The sequence below is a fragment of the Pezoporus flaviventris genome, unplaced genomic scaffold (genome assembly GCF_033815535.1).
Source record: "Pezoporus flaviventris isolate CSIRO_AGI_PZ_B2104156 unplaced genomic scaffold, CSIRO_AGI_Pfla_v1 ptg000031l, whole genome shotgun sequence".
NCBI lineage: Eukaryota > Metazoa > Chordata > Aves > Psittaciformes > Psittacidae > Pezoporus > Pezoporus flaviventris.
The window spans coordinates 58,085,905-58,107,946 of record NW_026892579.1 but is presented as its reverse complement, the minus strand read 5'-3'; the positions used below and the strand labels follow the sequence as shown (position 1 = coordinate 58,107,946).

The 22,042-nt window shown below is 35.8% G+C and overlaps 1 protein-coding gene across 7 annotated transcripts in view; it reads left to right on the top strand.

Moving 5' to 3' along the window:
* WDPCP (WD repeat containing planar cell polarity effector) overlaps positions 1 to 22,042 on the top strand; it is a 159,059-nt gene that overhangs the window by 58,278 nt on the left and 78,739 nt on the right. For 6 of the 7 annotated variants that reach the window (XR_009744673.1, XR_009744675.1, XR_009744674.1 and 3 more), the window contains 3 exons: positions 8,145 to 8,259; positions 11,963 to 12,096; positions 16,439 to 16,630. Coding sequence is in view for 2 of the 7 variants with exons in the window: in XM_061461450.1 (XP_061317434.1) it covers positions 8,145 to 8,259; positions 11,963 to 12,096; positions 16,439 to 16,630 (441 nt within the window). In the remaining 5 variants the exon portion in view is untranslated. The remainder of the gene's footprint in view (positions 1 to 8,144; positions 8,260 to 11,962; positions 12,097 to 16,438; positions 16,631 to 22,042) is intronic. The other variant, XR_009744677.1, reaches the window with a different exon arrangement.

Below are 22,042 nucleotides of genomic sequence, written 5' to 3'. Positions count from 1 at the left end.
TTTCAATTTCTAACCTGAAATAGATGCTACAAAACAGAAATCTGGGGTTTATCAAGAAATATTAATTAAAGGGCCCTGATTCTGTGAGATTATGATCATTATTTGGGGAAACTGAAAGCATCCTGTACCTCCAAATCACAGGTTAAGGGAGCAGTTAAAATGTACAGACAGGTCTGCAATCTGTCTTGTATTACATTTTTCTATCTTAATTATTTACATGATTGTTGCAAATCTTTTTACTCTGTGCTTGTGTAACATGGGAGGGAAGCTGTAACTGTGAGCCAGCTAGATCATTAAACAAAGTATGGAGAAAAAGATACTGTGACATGTGGCACACACGTAACTGTCTATGTAAGATCAACATATAAGTGTCCGTATATAAGTTTCATGGCTTTTCACATCCTCATTAACACAGAGCAGTAGGGTAGGTGGGAGATCTGAACATGACACATCCTTTAGCTCCTAAACCATGAGCTTGTTCTAAAAACATATGTAATTCTATATGTACGTAACGTACGTATTTTATAAGTTTCTGCACTCTACATTGTTAATGAGGAATGTGCATCATATTTGAAACTGCTTTGGCATGGGTATAGTTGTAAATATTACTAGTACTGCTTCTAAAAAGAAATTTTGTCTTACAACCTTTATGCTTTTTCAGATTTTTTTTTCTTCTAATTCAAGTGGCTACAAGTGTGTGTCAGCAGGATGAATATTAAATATTCAAGCATTATACAGCTGAAATTACAGAAATGTCTTTAAGAACAGCAGAACTTTTAGATACCTGACATGCCAAATAGTAAATAGTCTTTTTGTATCAATAATAAAGATATTATTGTCTAAGCAGCATTTGCCTACCAGATCTTATCTCTAGTAAAAGTGTACATTCATGTACAGGTTACATGGTATGTACCTGTGAATGTTAATCTTCTATAACTGATTTAAATATTAATTGTATGCTAATTTAGGTGTCTTTTTTTCCCCCCTGTTATTATTGTTCTGATTAGGTAAGGAATTTGGTTAAGAAATACTGAGTCAATTAGCCACGTGTATTCATCTGCTTCCCAGTTCGCTGTCTCTTCATTTGCTTTCCCACGCATTCTCCGTCATTTTCCTTCTCCTCCCATCTGCATCCACATGCATTTTTTACCAGTTCATATATTGAACAGTGAATTTTATCATCCTGCCTTTATAGTATAACACCTTTTATTCATTATCAATTCTGTTTAACCCCCCCCCCCTTTTTTTTTGTCATTTTGCATCCTGTGAATAGTTTCAAGCTTACATCAACAAGAAGAAGATAAATATGTTTTTGCTTATTTCTTGTACTAGATGGGAAAGAAAAGAGAGGGATGGTTTTATCTTAGTGTATTAGGTCTGGCTCTATATTGGATTGAATCGTGTAGGGGATAGCTTGATAAATTGAGTATTTTTACGGACATTTTAGATGGCTTGTATAGCCAGAGTATAACTGATAGTATAGCTTCTAACATAGCCAGTTACAGATAAAAATCTTAGTCATTTCTCTGTCCTTAACTTCTGCTTTTGGTTTCTCAGTCATAAAGCAAAATGTTTTTTTTTTTATATAACAATGGCTGATAATTGATGTCTCCAGCAGGGGTTAGAATGTTCTGCCAAAACAATTGTGTTATTCCACTTTCCATCTACCTGAAAATATAAACTCTCCAACAAATGAAAATAAAACAGAGAAAAATGAATAATTTGGGAAAGTCTAGAACAGAAAAGCTGTCTTCTCTCAGTTTTGGGTTTTTTTTTCTGCTGCTTATCTGTCTTTGAGCATTTTGAAGAAATATCTAAACTCTCCCTTTTGATAAAAATGTTCTGAAGCTTGTAGAAAGCATGTACATTTATTCTTTAGTTCTAAGTAAGAGACTGATTAAGCAGTAAGTGCTTATCACATAATGGTGTGATCTATGTCATAGCTCTTATAGCGCATGCTGTTTTGGATGGACAGCAGAGCAGCTGCTAGTGGAAAAAGAAGAGTCCATATTTGCATTAACTTTTAGGTGTAATAGAAATCAACATGGCAGACAAACAGCATGGAGAGCATGTAGGGAATTACCGTGACTTGTAATTTTCAGTGAATTGGGGAAAATCTGAGTGTATTATTTAATTTATAGTAGTTTGGGATTTTTTTAGCTCTTTTGTTTTTTAGTGCCAATACAATATAAAATTAATTTATAAAAGTTAAAATATTTAAAACTCAACAACCATCACATTTTCCAATAATTTTTCTATGTATTTGAATCTGCTGTATCTTTAGCTGAACCAAGAAGAGTTCCTTTTGTTTGTAATAACAATGTGCTATCCAAAACCCCAATGGCTGTTGTACCTTTAGCAAGACAGAACAAATGGAAAAAAATCTGAAAGGTGATACAATGATAAAAAGACTATAAAATAAAAAAAGTAGTGTGATTTCCCTCAAATTTTGTGAAAAACAAGCATAGGACTGCTGCTAGTGTGCCTTCTGGAACCTACACATCACTTTTCCTAATCCCTCACTGCTTCCTACAGCACTTCCAGCTTCTAACTAGCCCACAGGCAAAAATTGGGGGCTATAAATTTAAACATGCCTCTGCTAAAAATCAGTGTACTGTCATGTTAACTATTTGCGTGCAAATGATCAATTACACTTCATACATACGCCTCAATTAAAACCCCAGTTAGTTTGCATACAGATTATCTTGTCCATTGTATGAATGTATTTCTCAAAATTGGCTCTTATATATGAATTTACCTAGAACAACTATAATGCTGGCCCAGCTTTCTACCTTTCTTAATGTTTCATTTACACATTGGAATTTCTCCTATTACTTTTTTTTTCATACAATCAGTGCATTAGAAGTTTCATGTTTACTTCCTTGCCCATTGCAAAAAAAAAAATAATCTATTGACCTTTATTTTTGCAGTCCTAAGTATACATTCTAGCAGTAGTTAGAGCTTCTGAAACAGATGATGTGCAGTTCATGTAAACATAACCTAGACTGTACAGGGATTTTTGTCAAGGAGCTTTCTCTCCTATTTAAAAGAGCTTAGTTGGGCCCTAAAGGACCAAGGTCTTTTCTTTAACTCTATTCCTGCTCGTTCCAGTCGGATCTCAACCGACACCATTTCTGTTTGGTACTCCTGAATCCCAGCTTTGATGACCTGTGATGAGTTCCTGAAATAATCCTGTAATCTTCAACTGGTCGATGTCAAAGGAAAATAAAGAGGCCACAAAAGAAGCATGACAAAAAAAGAGACAAGAAGTCTTTACAATAAGATGCCGCTGAATTGTTCATAATTAAGTAAACAATTTACTCCTTGCCTTTCCCTGCTGAGGAGTAATAACCTAAGTAATTATTTTTATCAATATTTTTGAGTTTACTAATCTCAGCTCTGGCTGGTTCCCTTCTTCTTGGTCTCCTTCTCTAATATTTTGGAATGCTTTTAAGTTTTGCCACAAAATCATGAAATCAGTACTATGAAATGATGCCATTGGTTCAGGTTTGGTTTTACAATACAAGGTAGTAAAAATTAATGAGATCTAGCCAAAAGATTTTATTTCCAACTTTTTGTAGTTCTACATTTGCATTACGATGTAGAATTAAAACACATGCCAACACTGAATTATTTTATTGCATAAGTGCCAAGCACTAGCTGTGAATCATATCTGTTACCTGCTAATGAAAAAGATTTATATATTCTTTGCTAAATTAGTTTGATTACATTTTATTTGTGTTGCAATTTACATATGTATGTGAATGGGTTTTATGTTGCCATCATTGGCATGCTTAGAACTGGATTCTGCATTGAGATACACAGCAATATTTGCTGACGTGACTTGTTGTATCGGATACAATGCCCATCAGCAAGCTGATTTAGCAAGATTTGCGGTGACACACAGTAACACTTCTGATATCAAAATCAAGACATCCTGGCTAGAATACATGAGATGCTGGTACCCATCATAGTTACTAAGAGGAGCACAGCCCTCATACTAAATTAGTTTGGTTGCTTTTGATCAGAACCATTAATGTGTGGTTTTAGAGATTTGGAGCTAGAAGTACAAATGCATCGATTATTGTGAAACAGTAACGTGTAACAACAATAACTTCATCTGTAATAAGGCATGCAACAGTAATTATGGTAGGGTGGCTAAGAAAGCAGTCTGGAATGAAGAGGTGGGGAAAAACCCTGGGAACCTGCTTGAACAAGAAATGCTTTACAATTCTCTTCTCCTTTTGCATATTCCTTTGTCGGTTAGGCTCTGTAAGGGAAAACAGTTTGCAGCAGTATTTTTTACAGGCATATTTTCATTCTCTTCCAATTTTAATCAGATAGAAGCAAATCCTGGCTTTGCTCTGCAGGTATCTTTTTAGGTAGAAGGGCTGATAAGCAGCTAAGCTGCATGAATGAGGAGTGAAGGGCTAAGGCTTCCGAGGATAAAGGAATCCACTTAAGTACATGCTTAAGTTCCACTGGAGTCCACTGGTCATGAGCCTGTACTTAAGTCTTTTGCTTAATAAAAGGTAACTCAAATGTGTATTGGAGCGCTTTGCTATTGGGGAAGGGCTAAGTCTTCCTCTGAGTATCCGCTGTTCCTCTTACCTGTTTCTTGCTCACTGGATAACCATTTTTGGCACACAAAGTACATAATCCCTTCTATCAAAGTCTTCGCATTCAACTCTTCAATAACACAGAAATTAAGTGGCCCTTCCTTCCCAGCATGTAGAATGACCAGATGCCCAAACACTTTACTCAAATACAAGTTCAAAGGCTGTGCATGTTCTTCCAGTAGGTTTGAAATCATGCTTTCATAATTTGTTTAGGAACACCTTGAGACTGTTAAAGCTGTAGAGATGACTCTTTTGCTTTCTGTTTTTCACATTGCAGTACTTTAGTTTGAAAAATTTGTAAAGTGTTTCATTATTGCAAGTTTCTTTCCCTAATATGGTATCTGTTAGTTGGAATGATTTTGTGCTTTATGTAAATAATGCCTCTTCCATTTGTGTTTATTCCTTAGCAATGATGAGCAATTCCCTTGAGCAGTACTTTTTGGAGTTGGATCACTGTGTATTTGTGTTCAAGCCAAGTTTGCAGTCTTCCCCATTTGCTTTATATTCATTCATGCTTATGATTGGACTGCTCCCATCTACCAAAATATGAGCTTAACTATGCAAGCGTATGTATAATAGCACCTAAATCTTATTATGTAACAGTCTTTGCATAGGCTACATGGTAAAGAATTGAAATATTGACGTTTCAATTTGAACATACACGTATTTTCTCTTTTACAGAATATTTTTGATGACAGATAATACAGAATTATAGAATCATTTAGGTTGGAAAAGACCCTTAAGATCATTGTGTCCAGCCATTCAGCTAACACTACCAAGTCTACCACTAAACCATGTCCCTCAGCGCCACATCTGCAGGTCATTTTAATACCTCCAGGGATGGTGACTCAACGATGTCCCTGCTTTATTTAAGTACCTGCTTGTACCTCATGGTAAACTTTAAGAATTAGTTTTTAAAAAGCCCCTATTCTAATCCAATGGATTTTTAAAGGAAGGTGGAAGGAATACCGACCTTACATGGCCATATACTGTGTAAAGTCTCTGATTTACATTTTAAATTTAGACTACAGTTCCTAAAGGGAAGGACTTAGACCTGTAGAGCACAGGTGTATTACGAACCATGGTAAGTTACTATAGGAAAAATTGTGGAGAATAATGGGAAAGAATGTTTTACTGTAAAAATAAAGAAGGAGGGAGTGCAATGGGAGAAACAAGAAAAGACATGGAAATGATATATTATGTATAAAATATATATTTTACTGACTTTATATTATTCTGTCATGCCATACTGATAGCATAGAGAGAGATCTATGAGATAGTGAAAATACATACCATTGGTTTAATGACTAGTTTCATAGATGTAAAACAAAGCACGCCCATTACCACAGCATTTTATATTTGTATAAATGTCTCGTCATCAGACACTGGAGCAGTTTCCATAGATTTGTATTCTAGCTCTGTAACAGGTGTGATCTATGTCATTACCAGGAAATGAACATATAGGCATAAAGTGAATTTACACATTGAAATATTTAAGAGTTAAATAATCCTAATGTTATTTGTTGCTCTCAAGCCCAGAGTTTGCAGACATATGTCCATATAGCATATATGGATGGCATGGATTATATGTCAGCAGAACGACGAACATGTGGGCTCACTCCATGACACAGTCATTAAAGATCATTAACCACCTACAGATCAAACCACATTTTTTCCTGTGTTTTGTCTCTATTCCTTACATGGATGTGTGGTATATATGTCAGGTAAACCTAGAGACTACAGACAGACTCTGATTCACTTCAGTTCTTCTCCCGGATTAACTCCAGTTTATTCTTTCCCTGCAAGAAAAGGAAGCATGGAAACAACCTACCATTGCAGTAGCTTCTTCTGAGAGAAGAACATAATTCGCAAGCAAAGGTGGTGTGGAAGACACAAGCTGTAGAGTTTTTGCTGACTGCACCAGCTCTCTTGTTCGCGTATAACACTGAAGGATTTGGGGTGTTTTATCTGGCGGGATGATATTCATTCAGAAATTTAGAACTGATCTTTCTAGAGTATTTATGGAATTTTGCTTGATCATTGCTTGTGTTATATTTTGTCAGCTTCTGCATTTCAACGATCACTTTTTCAACTGCGTTCTTCAGACAGTTATGATTAGCGGTAGGACAAGGTATAATGGGTTCAAACTTAAACAGGGGAGATTTAGGTTAGATATAAGGAAGTCTGAAAATAAATTCTAGTGGTGTCTGAAATAGAAACAAAAAATACTTGTGATAGGAAATTATTTTTTTAAGAACAAATGATAATTTCCCATCCTGCCAAAATCTTACAATGCATTTGTTTGATAAATATATACAGTCAGTATTTCAATATTGCCTGTCATGTCAGATGTCCTTTAAGGTTTTGTCCTAGTAAAAATGTTAGACACAGTTACACTCATGTAGCTTTTATTACAATCTTTCAAAACTTCAATTTATACCTATGTTGAAGTTAGATTAGATAAAATCACAATTTAGTTCCAACTTGATAATTTTAAGTCCAGCAAGGTTTGACTACAGTTAGAAACATAGAATCATGAATGGTTTGGCCCCTGCCATTGACAGGGACACCTTCCAGTAGACCAGGTTGCTCAAAGCCCCATTCAGCCTGTTCTGGAACAATTCCAGGGATGGGGCAGCCACAGCTTCTCTGGGCAATCTATGCCAGCATCTCACCACCCTCATAGTGAACAATTTCTAATCTAAATCTTCCCTCTTTCAGTTTAAATCCATTCTCCCTTGTCCTGTCACTTGATGCTTTTATAAAAAGTCCCTCTCTGGATTTCTTGTAGGCCCCCTTTAGGTATTGGAAGACTGCTCTAAGGTCTCCCTGGAGCCTTCTCTTCTCCAGGCTGAAACACCCCAGCTCTCTCAGCCTGTCTTCATAGGACAGAACCACATTATTAAGAAAGCACTATCTCTCTAATAAAGCTTATTGTTTAGTCCTGCTACTGAAGTAACTTCACAAAGTTGAGTCAGCTTACAATGGAGCAGGAATTTTATGGGGTTTATTTTTTCTGTCACTGTGGTACAGCACCATTAAGTTAATATATGAATGATCAGAAATAACAAGGATAGCAAAAAGGTGATGGTTTTAATTTGTGATGATAATATAAAGACACACTTTTTTTGGGTTTTGATGCAGGCTATGCAGTTACTTCATATGGAAAAAAATCAGCTCCATGGGTGATGGATTGGCATCATCCCTTTCCTCATTCAAGACAGAATTTTGATCTCCATTTTCAACAAACTTATTTAATACATTTGGAAGCTTAGCATGCGTTTTCTTCAAGTGTTCAGCAATTGTAATTCTTGTACCTGTGTAATTCAGTGTTGTATTACATCTCTGTCTTTCATTGAAAAAGCCTTCAAAGTCCATATACGACACCTTCATATCAACGATAAGTCTTTTTTGTAATTTTGAAAATTAGATTACTACGTAATGGACAGCTGCTAACATGTACCTTGGAACGTTTCACTTTATTAATGATTCTTGATGTCTTGTTTTCTTTCTATTTGGATTTAGCTCCTCTTTCACTCAGGTATATTGGTGTCCTTAAGCCTTTCTGGGCCACAGCTGGAGAAAGTGGTGATTGACAGGACCCTGGTGGGGAAGCTCATCTCCGACACCATCAGTGATGGTAATTACAGCCACGTGCAAATCAATTGCCTACATTAACAATAGAGTAGAGAAACAGTATGTCAACAGGTAGACTAATTATTGCCACTGGGGACTTGCAAACACAGCAAGTAATTGCATGTAATGCTGTAGTTACAACCCTCAGGACTAAGAACACTTTAAGAATAATATTTAACATCAAAGTTTTCAGGCCTGTCAAATACTGAATGAGTTTCTAAAATTCAGTTTCTTACACATTTTAATCACTGTGAACCATGCCATTTGAACTTGTCATGCTTATTCCATAAATGGGACAGAATCAAACATTAGCCAAGATTAACCATGGGTAGTTATTATTAAAGTATTTACTTATTAAAATAGGCTGGATAACATTAGTTGTATAGAGGTGTTCTGACTTAGTTTCTGGATTTCCAGACTCTCACTATTGTTACTAACTAGTGACTGCTAAAAATAAGTTTCTAATTTAATGTGGAAGAAACTTATGAAAATGTACCTTTTTTCATCAGCTTAGTAATACGAGTATAGCTTTTTCAGTGTATCTCTACAGGGCTCCACTGAGAATTAAACCAGGTATCTTGACATATGCATGATCCAGAATATGGAATTTCAGTGAGAGCCAAATTATATGGGCATTATCTTCCAAATTCTTAACGAATAAACACAAATTGTGTGCTTTTAATAAGAATATATGCTATCTATCTTAACTTTGATCTTTAATAGTTTATTTTCTTCAGGCATCTATGGAATCTGGGTCTGGTTATTTAAGAAACCTACAATACTGTGTCCCTCTGATGTTATCAATGTTTTGTAGTCTTGAAGATTAATGTAATGATTTTAGTAGAATCTTTATCATGAAAAAATTTAACCCCAACCTCATTTTTTTATCAACTAATAGCATAGAACACATTTGATGTCTCGACTTCTGTTTTTCACTCTTCACCTGAATTAGTAAACTATTAATTCCATCTCAGATTTTTCTGCCCTTTGTTTCCAGCGGGAAGATTTCATACTTTCAGGTGACAAAATGTAGGAAAGCATGGAGGCTAAGTTTATACCCAAATTGGAGTTGTTTATAGGACTTAGAATACTCCATCTTTTAAAAAATATAATAAATAATAAATGCATAATTAAATTATACTTACTTTACCTTACGTTGGCTTAATGTGTCATAAAAATACTAACTAAAAAAGCCTAGAACTAAAACAATAATAAAGCAACAAATATGCTTTCCTACAGTTATACCTCTTAAACTGCTATAAATAACACTACAGAATGGCTTGTCCTTATTTTCACTTATTCAATAATTTCTTAAATTATAAGTAAGTTCTCTGTGTTTGGTAATACCTGCATCTGAAGGTGAAATAGGACTGCTTCTGTTCAGCCAACCCAGCAACCCAACCCAACCCCCAACACCAGTCATTGCAATGCATTTTTTGTTTTCATGATCAACAAAAGAAGATACTTCTGTTATCCATGCAAATAGTGTTCAAAATACAGATTTTTAAGCTGAACTATCCTTATGTGAGAACCACAACAAAAGGTGGTCCTAGAATAAATTAACTTTAATATAATTCCACATCTTTCCAAATCTATGTTGGAATTAAGGTTGTGATTATAAAGTTGGCCATAAGAAATTCAATATTTAATACAAAAAGTCCATATAAAAATAGTAGTACTTAGTTTAAGAATTGTGTATATGTAGAAATGGGTAAGGATTACAATCTGCCAAAATGATTTATGAAATGTAATTCTAACTTGAGTAGCATGTCCTGTTAATATTTGGAATAAAGATCCTATTGGGTACAAGATACATAATTATGATTGAATTTATAATTCTCCTGTCTCTAATAAAGTCATCCTGATTTTTATTATAATGGGCAATATTTTTATGATTTTTTTATTATTATTTTTCATTATGTGCAATGTTAAAAAATAATTTAATTAGAAATTATAGAAAAATTGTTTTCCTAAAAGAAACAGTATTTCTCATTTTCAAAATTATTTTGTGGCACTGAGGTGTTGCGGTGCTAGTATTTGGAATATTAACTACACTGCCTGCCTTTTTAGGGTAATCTGACTCTGCAGCATATGGGTCCTATCTGAATAATGGTCTAACTATGCCCATAGCTGCATTCATGTTGATCTAGTCTCCACTCCTGCCCAGGACAACCACAGATACTGAAAATCAAGGCAGTGCTAGTCTCATTCGCACCTGCCCAGGGATCTTTGAATCCTGTTTTCTTCCCTTCAACCAAAACCAATTTCAGAAGCAGCTGAGGTGTGCTGTAGGTCATCTCTAATGTAAACTATGTCTGTGAGGATAGCAAAATATTTTAACTGTACATATTGAGGATACCATACTCAGTGGCTTTGGATTTTCATGTGTGTTTAGGATCTCAGTTACAACTTCTAACTCACCATCTCAGATGCTTTATCACTATTTCTTTTATTCTTTTTTTTCTTTTTTAAGCTAGTGTTAGTGTTACATTTCAAAGGTAATTATTTGGCTTTAAACTTTACCCTTTAGCATTTGCATACCAGAATCTTCGGAGCTGTGCCAGTACATGACTATTAGAAATTGCAACTGGTTGTAAATCAGTCTAAATCAAAGCAAAGCTGAGTAGCAAGTTTTCAATGCTTATATGTAAGACTAAACTGTCAGTCTACTCAAGGATATGTAAAATACATTTGAGAATCTAGGATATTAGTCACAAATGCTTTTGTGTTTGTTTTGCAGGGTTGGTTGTTTTTAAATCTGGTTCCACTTGACATTTTCCTTTCAGCAGAGGTTTCTCAGTTTACTTTCTAAAAGGGCTTGCTAGCTGTACTTACACCTGATTCTCATTAACAAATCTTCAGTGACCTAGTGCTAGTAGCCCTGATGACTCACTTCGTTCTCAGACATCTCTTTAAATGCAGACCTAATATTGCTTGCGTAAAATGCAGGCATAATACTGCCTGAATAACTGGATAACACTTGGGAAAAAATCTTAGATAATATTGTCTAATTAATTTTCATTGTCAAATTAGTTAATCACTTTTATATTGAACTGGTTTGGTCTAGCACCCGCTTGTGATAACAGCGGGGATTCCACTGCGCTTTTCCACACTCCAGGGGAGTCTGTTCCATCTTGGTTTCCTGCATTGTTCGGATACCCCCATGTGAGGTTTTCAGCAAACTCATAACCCCTCTGAAGTATAATCCTGTATGTAACAGTTTCCTCGGTGTCTGCAACAGCATCTGGAACCTTACGATGTCAAAATACCAGATACCTCTCAAATACTAATTTGCATTTATCATCCTTAACAGAAGTTACGCTGTATATGATGCATTTCTGACAAACTGGTGGGTGTTACCATAAGGAGAAGAAGAAAAAAAACCCAACGTTGAAAGCTGAACTGAGATGAAAATCAATGCGGAGGGCATAAAACATATATTTGAATGTAGTGGTAACTTGATAGGAGATAATTTATTCATGTTTATGTAATCGGAGTACTCCCTAGGCTTTATTTCTCATTTCCAAGAAGGTCCTGGCAGGATGACACATTGATGCCTTTTAGGAGATTACAGAGGCTTCAGTGTAATATTTAAGACACTGTCTTGAAAAAATTGCTTTTTGCAGTGTCTCAGTGGAGGGTTCAGTAATTTGTTTTGCTACTAGAAACAGGTGTTACAGTGGTGATGGTTTTTATTTGTTTTTCAGCGGTTCTTACAGATGGTTTCATCCTCTTGTCATTCGAGGACCATAACCAACTCTGTTTTATTCAGTTTACAAAGAAAATGGATTCTCCTGATGTAAACAAAAGACTGGAAAAACTCTCTTGTTTGGACTTCAAGGTATCGCTGTCAATGGTGACTGTAAACACTGCAGTAACTTTACGATTACAGACCTTCCTGTAACTGACTAGAATAGCTTAAATTCCAAAACTGGCAGGTACTGAAAAGTAAAGAAAAATTACATGGGATTCTGAATTAATGAGTTAAAATACTGTGCCAAGAGGGATCCAATTTTCTACTGTATTTAGGTTAAGGGCTCAGACACACTGTTGAGTTACCCCTGCTCAACAGATTACCTTGTGTCAGTTGAGCAGCGGTAACTCACCTTTTGCACATTCTCAGCATCTAACAAGCATGAAGCAAAATCTGTAATGGTAAACCTCAGTGTAAAAGATTTAAGCTAATGTGTTTTACCTCTTGTTTGCTGTGGGCTAGAAACACATGCATGGTCAATTACTATGTCTCAGCTGATATACATGAACTCATGAAGCTATGATAATTCAGTCATCTGTATGAGCTCCAAGACTGTTGTAATTCTTTGCAGAAATCTTAATTTTCCATCTAGTTACAGTAATCATATTGTTGTGAGAGTTGGTTTTACAATTAAGCCACTGAGCGAGGACTCAAGGTACATAAGCTTTCTCACCTCTGAAAAACTCTGTATGTGACCTTAGGCAAGTGACTTGGTGCGTCTATATCTCAATTCAGTACTAACACAGTGAAGATTAAAATACTTCTTTTTTCCAGCCCTTTATGTATGGGTGTGTCAGTCACAGCAGTTGCTGAAAAACACTCTAGAGATAGCTGAGCTGCCTTTAAACTACCTTGTTTGGATCTCAGTAGACCCAGCTTGTCTCAAGCTGAATTACCCTGTGTCTTGGATGGTTTGGGCTCTGTGGACATAACTTATTTTGACCATAAATTCTTTGGCATCAGGGCAGTGGCTTGGCACTATGATAATATGAGAAAAAATAGTTGGCCAAAGGCAATTAACTTTGAACAAACAGGGTAGGAAAGGAGCTGCATCCAGTTCACTGCAAGAATGAAGAAGAGACAAGCCTTCACCCAGGAAAGTTAGAAAGATGTAGTGAGCTAAAGAGAGAGTTTGTATTTATTTCAGCCTGAATAAATGTTAAGGAAAACAATCTTGTGCTAGAAAATAGCAAATATTTTTCCCTTGACAACCCTTCAGTAATTTGCTTCCTTACATATGGGAGTTTGCATCTTCAAGGCAGGCTTTTTTAAGGATGTGTTTCATTTAAGTTTTGCCATAATACATTTTAACTTGCTTGGTAGAAATATTTTCTGCTAGGATGAATATCTAATCCATTTTCCAGGCTGTTTCAGTTCAGGGCCTCTTTTCAGCAATGACTTGTGTTTGCGAGATTGATCCAACCTCTATAACGTGGATTTGAGACAGTTCACTGTTCACCAGGAACTGAGCTGATACGTAGTTTACTTTAAAATGATGTGCGCTTGTGCCTGGTCTATGGTGTTTGTTAAGGTTGTGCTTTAGAAGCAAGTATGGTCTGTGGTGTGGGTTGGTTTTTTAATAGCACTAAACTTCATTGAAGATGTGGTGAGCTGGAGACTGCCTTCGTCATTTAACTGTGAGGGCCATAGCTCCTTAATTTATGTAAGAAAACTCTTTTTCTAAGGAAACATTTTCATTCTGAGCGTTGCTGGGCACATTTTGGATCTAATGGTTATGGCACTTTTGCTTGGGAAAGAAGGAAATCCTAATCCATAGAAAACTCTCTGCCCTAGGAAACCAGAAATATCTGCTGCGCTCCTTAATAGGGTTGTTATGTTCAGTTCTTTGCTGACACAGCTGAGCTTCTCAAAATGCCTCCATGTTCGATGTAAACTTTGCTTTCTCTTGAAATCAGTGGGAATCACTGTGCATTATTTCTTTGCCAGCCAAAAAAAATGCATTTGCATTTTTTAATTGAATGTTCCTTTGTGTGAGGCTTGCTAGTTATGCAGCTAAGTAAAAAATTTATTATCTTCAAAACTGCACCAGTGTGTGCCAGCAGAAAGTATTATTCACTACTGCACTGGAGTTCTTCCTGGCTAGTTTTGGTCAAACTTGTAAGCTAAAAGAACAGACACAGTCAACACTAGTATTGTTATCAATAGTAACAAAAGAAGCAAAAGATGGTCATCAGTTGCAAATGTGCAAACTTGTATGTGCTCTCTTTAGGACAAATGGTTCATTAGTATTTTTGTTTTTTTTTTTCCCAGAGAAATTTAATTAAAAGCTAACTTGCACTGCCATGGGATCAAAATCTGGAGCTAAGATTCAGGAAGTTTGGGTGTAGCTTTCATTTCTGCCTCTGACTTTTGGTGTATTTCTGAGAATGTATGTAGTATTTGCATTTAAATTCCCATTTCTAAAATAAGGAAAATGTTTGCTTACAATCATATCCAGTGATATAATTAAATTTCTGTCATATTAACCTTAAAATTTCTTTGGTACCTGCACAGAAGCAACTCCACATTGTGAGAAGTCCAGCCTTATGGTGGAAAAATTGTCAGGGAATGCCAGGCAGTACTGGACTGCCAGTATGCTGTTATTAATAAGAACAGGTCAACCATGCTTTTCTCCTCACAGTTTGATATTTATCCAGAAGTTGAGGGGTTTTTATACAATAGGTACCTAAATGGAAGAACTATTTTCTCTATTTTTGTCCTTTCTAAGAGATACCACCTTGGATTTTATTTACACTTTGAAAAAATAAAGGAAGATTTGGAATTGCTACAGTCTTGAAGACCGGCAAAGTATAAAAATAACTGGTTTTGTTTGCCTTTTCTTAGTGGCATTAGTCCATGTCTGAAAGTGCCTTGTGTAATGCAAGACATAAAGTTTTATGAAAGATTTTTGGCTATTTTTACATGTGAAATTGTTACGAGCAATTAACACTGCAATATGGGATTAGTTAATACCTGTGGAAGATTTTGTGGTTTTTCACCGTAATAAATTTGGTGTCTTGTCACCAATTTATATAGTTCTAATTGAAGGATCAGCTACCTGTTAACTTTAATGTATCTTTACAATTCTATGTATTTTGACAAGTAAGCCACAGAATATTCTGAAAATATTGACCTTTTGGAAGTTTTTCCCATCTGTGTGTTTTTAATCCATTTCAATTTACTGAAGGAGGAGGCAGTACAAGGAGTTAAATGTTTACCATGAGAGAACAACATTGGTAATTACTTTGATTTCAGTTCCTTTTGATGTGTATTCAGGGGATGAAGAGGTCAATAATATTATGACCATGCAAATAGAAAAGGGTTCTTTTTGACCATATAAAAAACAGCAAAGGATTATTAAAGCATTAACCTTGATTTTAATGGCCTTGGTTGAGTGGTGAGATCACAATTTGGATGAGCCTGATTATTTACTAAATACAATACATAAATGCAACGGGTTCTTAACACCCATTGCACTCTGGCATTATCGCATTACTGCCATCCTTTGTTGCCTTGCAGACAGGAATATGAAAGCAATCTGTCATGTAGTGAGACTGGCTCCAGAAGCATTTCTCTGATAAGAAGACCCCCTGCCCTTTGCTAGTGTCTGGTCCAGTAGGCTTAGCCATGCGCTTAATCCCCAGAAAGTGGTTCGATTATTGCTGACCAGCAATGGCAAGATAGTTTTTTTTTTTACCCTAGCTATCAACCTTCCATTAATTCCTTAAGCAGAAATGCAGTGCAATCTATATTTCCTTGGCATGTGTCACCCAGATGGTGCACTGCTCATGTTTTCAAATAACCATGCTCCAAAATAACAGAGTTTGAATAATAAATTCCACAAATCCTTCCTGAGAAAGAGGCACAATTCTCAAGAGCTGCATAAACTTTACGCATGATGCTGTAGCTCATCCACATTATGCAGAAAAGTATATATTCTCTTGCAAAGCCGATGTTTGTATCCGGATTCCTTAATTTAAGGAGGAAAAAGAAAGATATATGTTTGCTCAAATACTGTAGAATATATTTAATATTTGATTATGTCTTAGACATTAGCCTTAGCTCCCTGGTCAGCTTTGCAGAACTTGTCATTTAATATGGCTAAGCTTAAATCCTGTGTGTAGGTCGATGCTGTCAAGCAACCATGACTGTACATTTTGGTATTGATTGGAGTCATTGCAGTAAATTCCTTCTTAACTCACATTCCTTTCCTTCCCAATCCTCTCCCCATAGATAAAAGTGTGAGCATGTCTTTTTCTGTCTGAAGGGATACTTTTTACATTTACAGACAGCCCATATAAATATATATGTACGCAGCCCTCTGTGTATAAATACATTCACTTCCACACATCCAAACTAAATGCTCCCAATTGCTCCTACTATGCTATTTTATTACCTCAAATATTTTCTGCATTTTTTCTTCCATCAGATTTCTTATATTGATATACTTGGACCAGAAGGTAGAAGGATGAAACGTCACCTGGCAATAAATTGTATGCAAGATACCGTCATTTGCTGGTGGTCAGCAACTAGTGAAGGAGCATGGCCTTGGTCTCCTATTTCCTGTGAGAGGGACAGAGCCAACCTATTGCTATTAGGCTGTGCACATGGCAAATTGGAGGTAAAGTGCTGAACTCGTTACGTGATTTTTCAGATTTGCTGAGGAAATGTGACTTAAATGCATAATCAGGTAGATATAAAGAACAGATATATCCAAAACAAAGAAAGATCAGCCATCCTAATCTTAAAAGCAGAGGTTTGTGATTTGATGAAAAAAGTACTTCAGTTAGTATGTTTGCTATTTTCACATCAAAACTGTCAATCTGAGAAATGTAGCAAGGAAGTTAAGTCTTTATAATGCAATATCTAATGGAGCTGCTAACACTGAGAATAGAAATGTGAAAGTACCACTAGAAAACTCTGAGTTACAAACTGTGGCTGTTGCATGATTGTCTAATGCAGTTATTTTACGTTGTATGCGGTGTTAACTGATAGGCATTTCACATCTATTTTAAGTGTTCTGTCATAAAATTTTAGCTACACCAAGATGCTGCTAAAATTGTTGCTATGAGTACTGATGAAATCAGGGACCAATTTTTTCTTGAAGAAAAAGTTAAAATTCCCCATCTACAGGTGGGAATGTGAGCTACAAGTTAGACCGAGACTACAAGCTGACCCTCTTCCTGACACTGGCTTAGATTACAATTTTAGGCATTTTTCCGTTCCATTTAATCTATTTCAGTTTTATTTTATTTATTTAAGGCTATTTTAATCCAGTTTCTTATATTAGGTAAAAACTCTGAAAAGAGCTGGAGCCTGAACTTACAATGTAAAAGCTATTCTGAGCTATCATCTTGTATAGGTGCTTCTGTATTTGGAGTTTTATTGTCAGTTTAGCTTAAGACACCACTAATTTGGACTAAAAAGGCACTCACTGTGGGAGAAGAGCACAAACCTGAGGATCAGCTGTGGAATAGCTGTTCTGGAGTAGCTATTACAGGATATTTCCCTCTAGGGAAAAGCCCTAAGTAACACTTTACAATAAGCTGCTCTTACAAACAACATCATGTTCTTTTTAATTAGGAAAGATATAAATGTTTTAATGTCTTGGAATTGTTACTTTGATAACTAATACTAATTTCAGTGAGGGTATCTTTCCCTTGAGATTTTCTATGTATTGAAAGCAATAAAGACGAAGCAGTTGAGACAGCTTTTCTTTCTTATTTCAGTCATTAGTCACTGTAGAATTTAAGTTTAAATTACCTCCAGTTCTGCCTTCTTTACTTCTTTTCAATTGACCTCTCTCCACTAGCGGTCATCTTTGACTCATCTTTCTCTTCTGCCTGATACACACCTGCAGTTCTCAATTTCCCCTGCAGCTATGCCCAATCACATATAAAAATTACTCTGGTAGCTAAAACATGTGCCTGTTCATTGTAAGCTCTTTCAGCCTAGTCCTTGTGCCAGTTTGATGCTCTGAAACTTTATCCTACTAACATTTCAGATCTTACTTCTTACTGTGATTTCCATATGCCCGGGTTCTGGCAGCAACATTCCCATGGCTTTTGTTTCCTTCTCACATATTCCAGAAAGCTCCCTAATGTCAAACAGAGCAGTTTGCAATCTCTATTTTCCAAGAGGTTTTCTAGGCACTCATTTTGTCTAAGGAATTAATGGAAAGAAATTTATCGCAACCACCCTGTTAGTTTAAAGCTTTCTCTGTTTCATTTTTATATATTACAAAGAGATTTCCAAGTTACAGCATTGTTCTGCATCTTTCAATAGACATTTCTGGTTTAGACTCTTAAATTGCTCAGGGCTGAGGCATAGTGTAGTCCCAGGCACATCACTGGTGCTTAACACAGTAAAGATAATAAGCATTTACTGAGGCTTTAGGCCTAAACTCATAACCCTTTTAATTTAGCCTATATTGCAATATATATATAAGAAAATTATTTTTAAAAGTAGAACTGCCAAATTTAACTGTTTGGTTGCTTTCCCTTTTCTGATTCTTTGCCTGTACTTGTCTGTTTTAATTCTCAGATCTTCAAATGAAATTTATTTTTCTCTATTTGTCAGTAAAATACTAAGCATTCTGCCAGGGCTATGGAAAACTTAGTCATGCATAGATAACAAACTGTCTTGCTGGTTGTCAGTTTAGTCTGTTCCATGAGATCTTGGATGCTCAGTGGGCTGCTGTGTAAGGCTTAAGACACTCTGCCTCTACACTTCTCCTATGTATCCATGAAATGTTACCTACGGTAGTGTTGGTTGGGTTTTTCTCCTTGATTTCTCTAGCGCTCCTTATACAAGTAGTTAAATTCCTGTGCATGGATAGGGGATGTCATAACCCAGCAGCTCTAGAAGTAGCATCAATCCCCAATCTGCAATTAGCCAAGGTATATTTTTCCCCTACAGTGTCTTGGAGGGGAATTAACTTAACTTTAACTTCTGAGGGTCATTTGGTAGTGTAAATCTGAGCAAAAATGTTAGCATTTCTGGAGAGGTTCTTAACAGTTACTCTATAGATCAGATACCACAAAAATGCAGTGTTTCTAAGCATGCTTATTTGCCTTTCTTTGGCTCTATTCCCTTACCATTTGTAGTGTTCCTCAAGTATAGACCTGGCATAAAAACATGAAATGCCATTGTTACGCATAAAAATAAATTCATATTTATCATATTTGACCAATAATATGCATTTTCTCCCAGTAAATTATTATTGTCAACAGAAGAAAAGTGAGAAGCATGAGCTCATTCATTTTGGAGCATTTATCAAAAACAAGTGTAATGAAATGATACCACCAATACTACTTGAAAATAGTAGTATTGCTTGGCTAAAACAGCATTATTATCTAGAATTAAGAGAAAAGCAGGAATTGCTGAATGTCTAGCCTATAAAGAGCTGTTTGGCATATTAGGCTTTTAAAAAACAAATCCAAGCCCAAGGAAATGAATGGGTGCTGCCCACAGCTGTTCTACAGCACTTTGGTGCTGACCTACAAAACCACAACAGGTCAGCCAGCTACTGACGCTCTTCTTGTGGCAGAGCAAGGGTAAATGGGGCTCTTAGGTGATGCTGTTTCCTTCCTGGAGGAATTTTCTCAGTGATATTTGCTGCCCACCAGAAGAGTGCTTATTAGAATGAAGACTGGAATAGCTCTGGGACTAAGCGACTCAACCCCTCATCACGATAATATCCTGTAACTATGCATTCTGCATTGGGATGACTGCACATACCATGATTGGCTACTGTGTACTTAAGCAGGTTTTCAACTTAATTGAGGAAATACATTTTATATTTTAAATACACTATAAATTTTATTTGAATTTTGTTGTGTGGCTTTATTCTTTAACATTTGCTAGTATTAAGGCTAAAGGTAGACATTATTCCTCTAAAACCAGAAAGAACTTTTTTCCTTGCAAATCTTGACTTGGTTTACTCTGTATTTTTTTTAAGATCGGTGTTTACTGTGTTGAATGTTCTAAGATTTGATGAGGAATCATCACTTGAAGAAACAAAAGTGTTTTTAACATTTGACTTTGGTGTGCAATGTACATTTATACACACGCATGCATGTTGCTGCAGGAGTGTTGGTCTATTGAACCTTTTTCTGCTTTCTTGCATGCATTGGTTTCCTCCAGTAAACTCATCCTTTCTCCAATTTATTTATTTAAGTATTGGGGGTTTGTATGTTTCTTCTTTGTTAAAGTGACAATGATCAAGGGTGTTATTTGAATTGTCACCCTGCAGAGATAATGCTGGTAATTTGATTTCAAAACCGGAAGAGGAATCTTCCAGAAATCATTTCAAACAATTTGCTATGAATAAATAGGATCTGATGTGAAATCATCCTTGGATTAAATGCTTTGATAGAAAGTTGTGTTAAAATCAACATGAACTTTATTCTGCAAATGTAAATTAACAGGAGGTGATGATGCCAGGGCTCAGTTATTGTAGTACTTGCATTTGTCTTTGCCATGTTTATTTTCACTCTGTTTAGTGCTGGTAAGAATCACTGAAATTATACTTCAATCTTGTGGAAAAAAAATAACTTGCCTGAGAGAGAATGCTATTTTTCTTTCTCCCAAGAGCTAATATTTAATAGTTATTGCTTCCACATTGTGCCTCAAACTTGTGAAATAAACACAGCAGATCTTTTATGAGTGAGCTATCCTACAATTACTGTAGCACTCAGGAAAACATCTACCGTGTGTGACTGAATAGCTGAAATACCTCTCACACACATCACAAAGAATGTAAAATGCTTCATGTCACATTGGGTTCAAAGTCCAATGAATAATATGGGATAAAGATGATGATGATAAATTTTAAAAGAAAAGAATAAATGCTCACTGAAGATCAGTCAGCAAGTTTGCACGTGGGCAGTAAATAAAATGCAGCCAAGTAGGTAACCTAGAGTAGGAGCCTTGCATTTTTATTGTAGAAACGTTTTAAAATAGGATTGTTTTTTTATTCCATCTTCACAGTGCTGTACTTAAAGCAATTTTACTAGTGTGTACTACACTTCCCACTCTATGTTTCTAATTAAAGTGTTTGTTGTTGTTTAGAGCCTCACCCTGTGAAATTAAATAAGCATTTTTCTAACATCCATAAAATAAATCAAAGATTTTTCTCATCTGAAAGACACACAATTCAGTCTCAGCAAGCTTATTTCTCTGTTTCTTTTGTTTTCTTTTTTTATCTGCTGGTAAGCCAATTTTCTGCTTAAGAACTACTGGTTAAAACTCTTACTTGTTTTGATATGTGGACTTTATCCTTTCCCAGCACTCTATGCAAAATACTTCAATTTTAAGTGTTCAGAGGTTTTTGCTGAGAAGAGTGATACTGCCCAAATGAGCTTGTGCTATTATTTCTTTCAAACAAAATGAAAGAAAGTATTTTAACTAGCATAATTCAGACCCTTATTTATGCAGATTAACAGATTTCTTTACTTGGACTGTTATGATTTCTGACTCTAGGATTTGAGAACTTGGTGCGTATAGTATCCCTCCCACTGCTGATTAGCTGATGCAGAGCACAGGCCAGTAGTGCAAGGGGAAAAACAGTATAAATGTGCAGTAGTGATGTATGACTGCCATGTTAATAAGGGAATGACATGAATTATGTCAAAAAAGTTTAAATACATTTACTATGGTTTTGTAGCATACATGTCACAAAACTTAAAGGGACTTTAATTTTTTCTTTATTATTGCTTGATTTATTACTTTACAGAAAGTAATTGGTTTTACTTCATGCAAAGTATTTCCAGAAATCTCTGCTTGAAACCAAGGCTAAGCGCTTAGTCCAAGATTTATGGAAAGCGCTTAATACTGAACAGATTATACACCCCACCATGTGATATTTCAGCTTTGTCTTTTAACATTCCTTGTCCTGTCCCCTCCTCCACAAATCCTCCTGTTGTCTTACCCACTTCTGAGGGAACTCCTCCAGCTTTTGCCTCCCTATTCCCCACGTGAATGTTTTGTTAAATTAAAGATAAATTGCTATTTTAACATTCCCCTTTTGGAT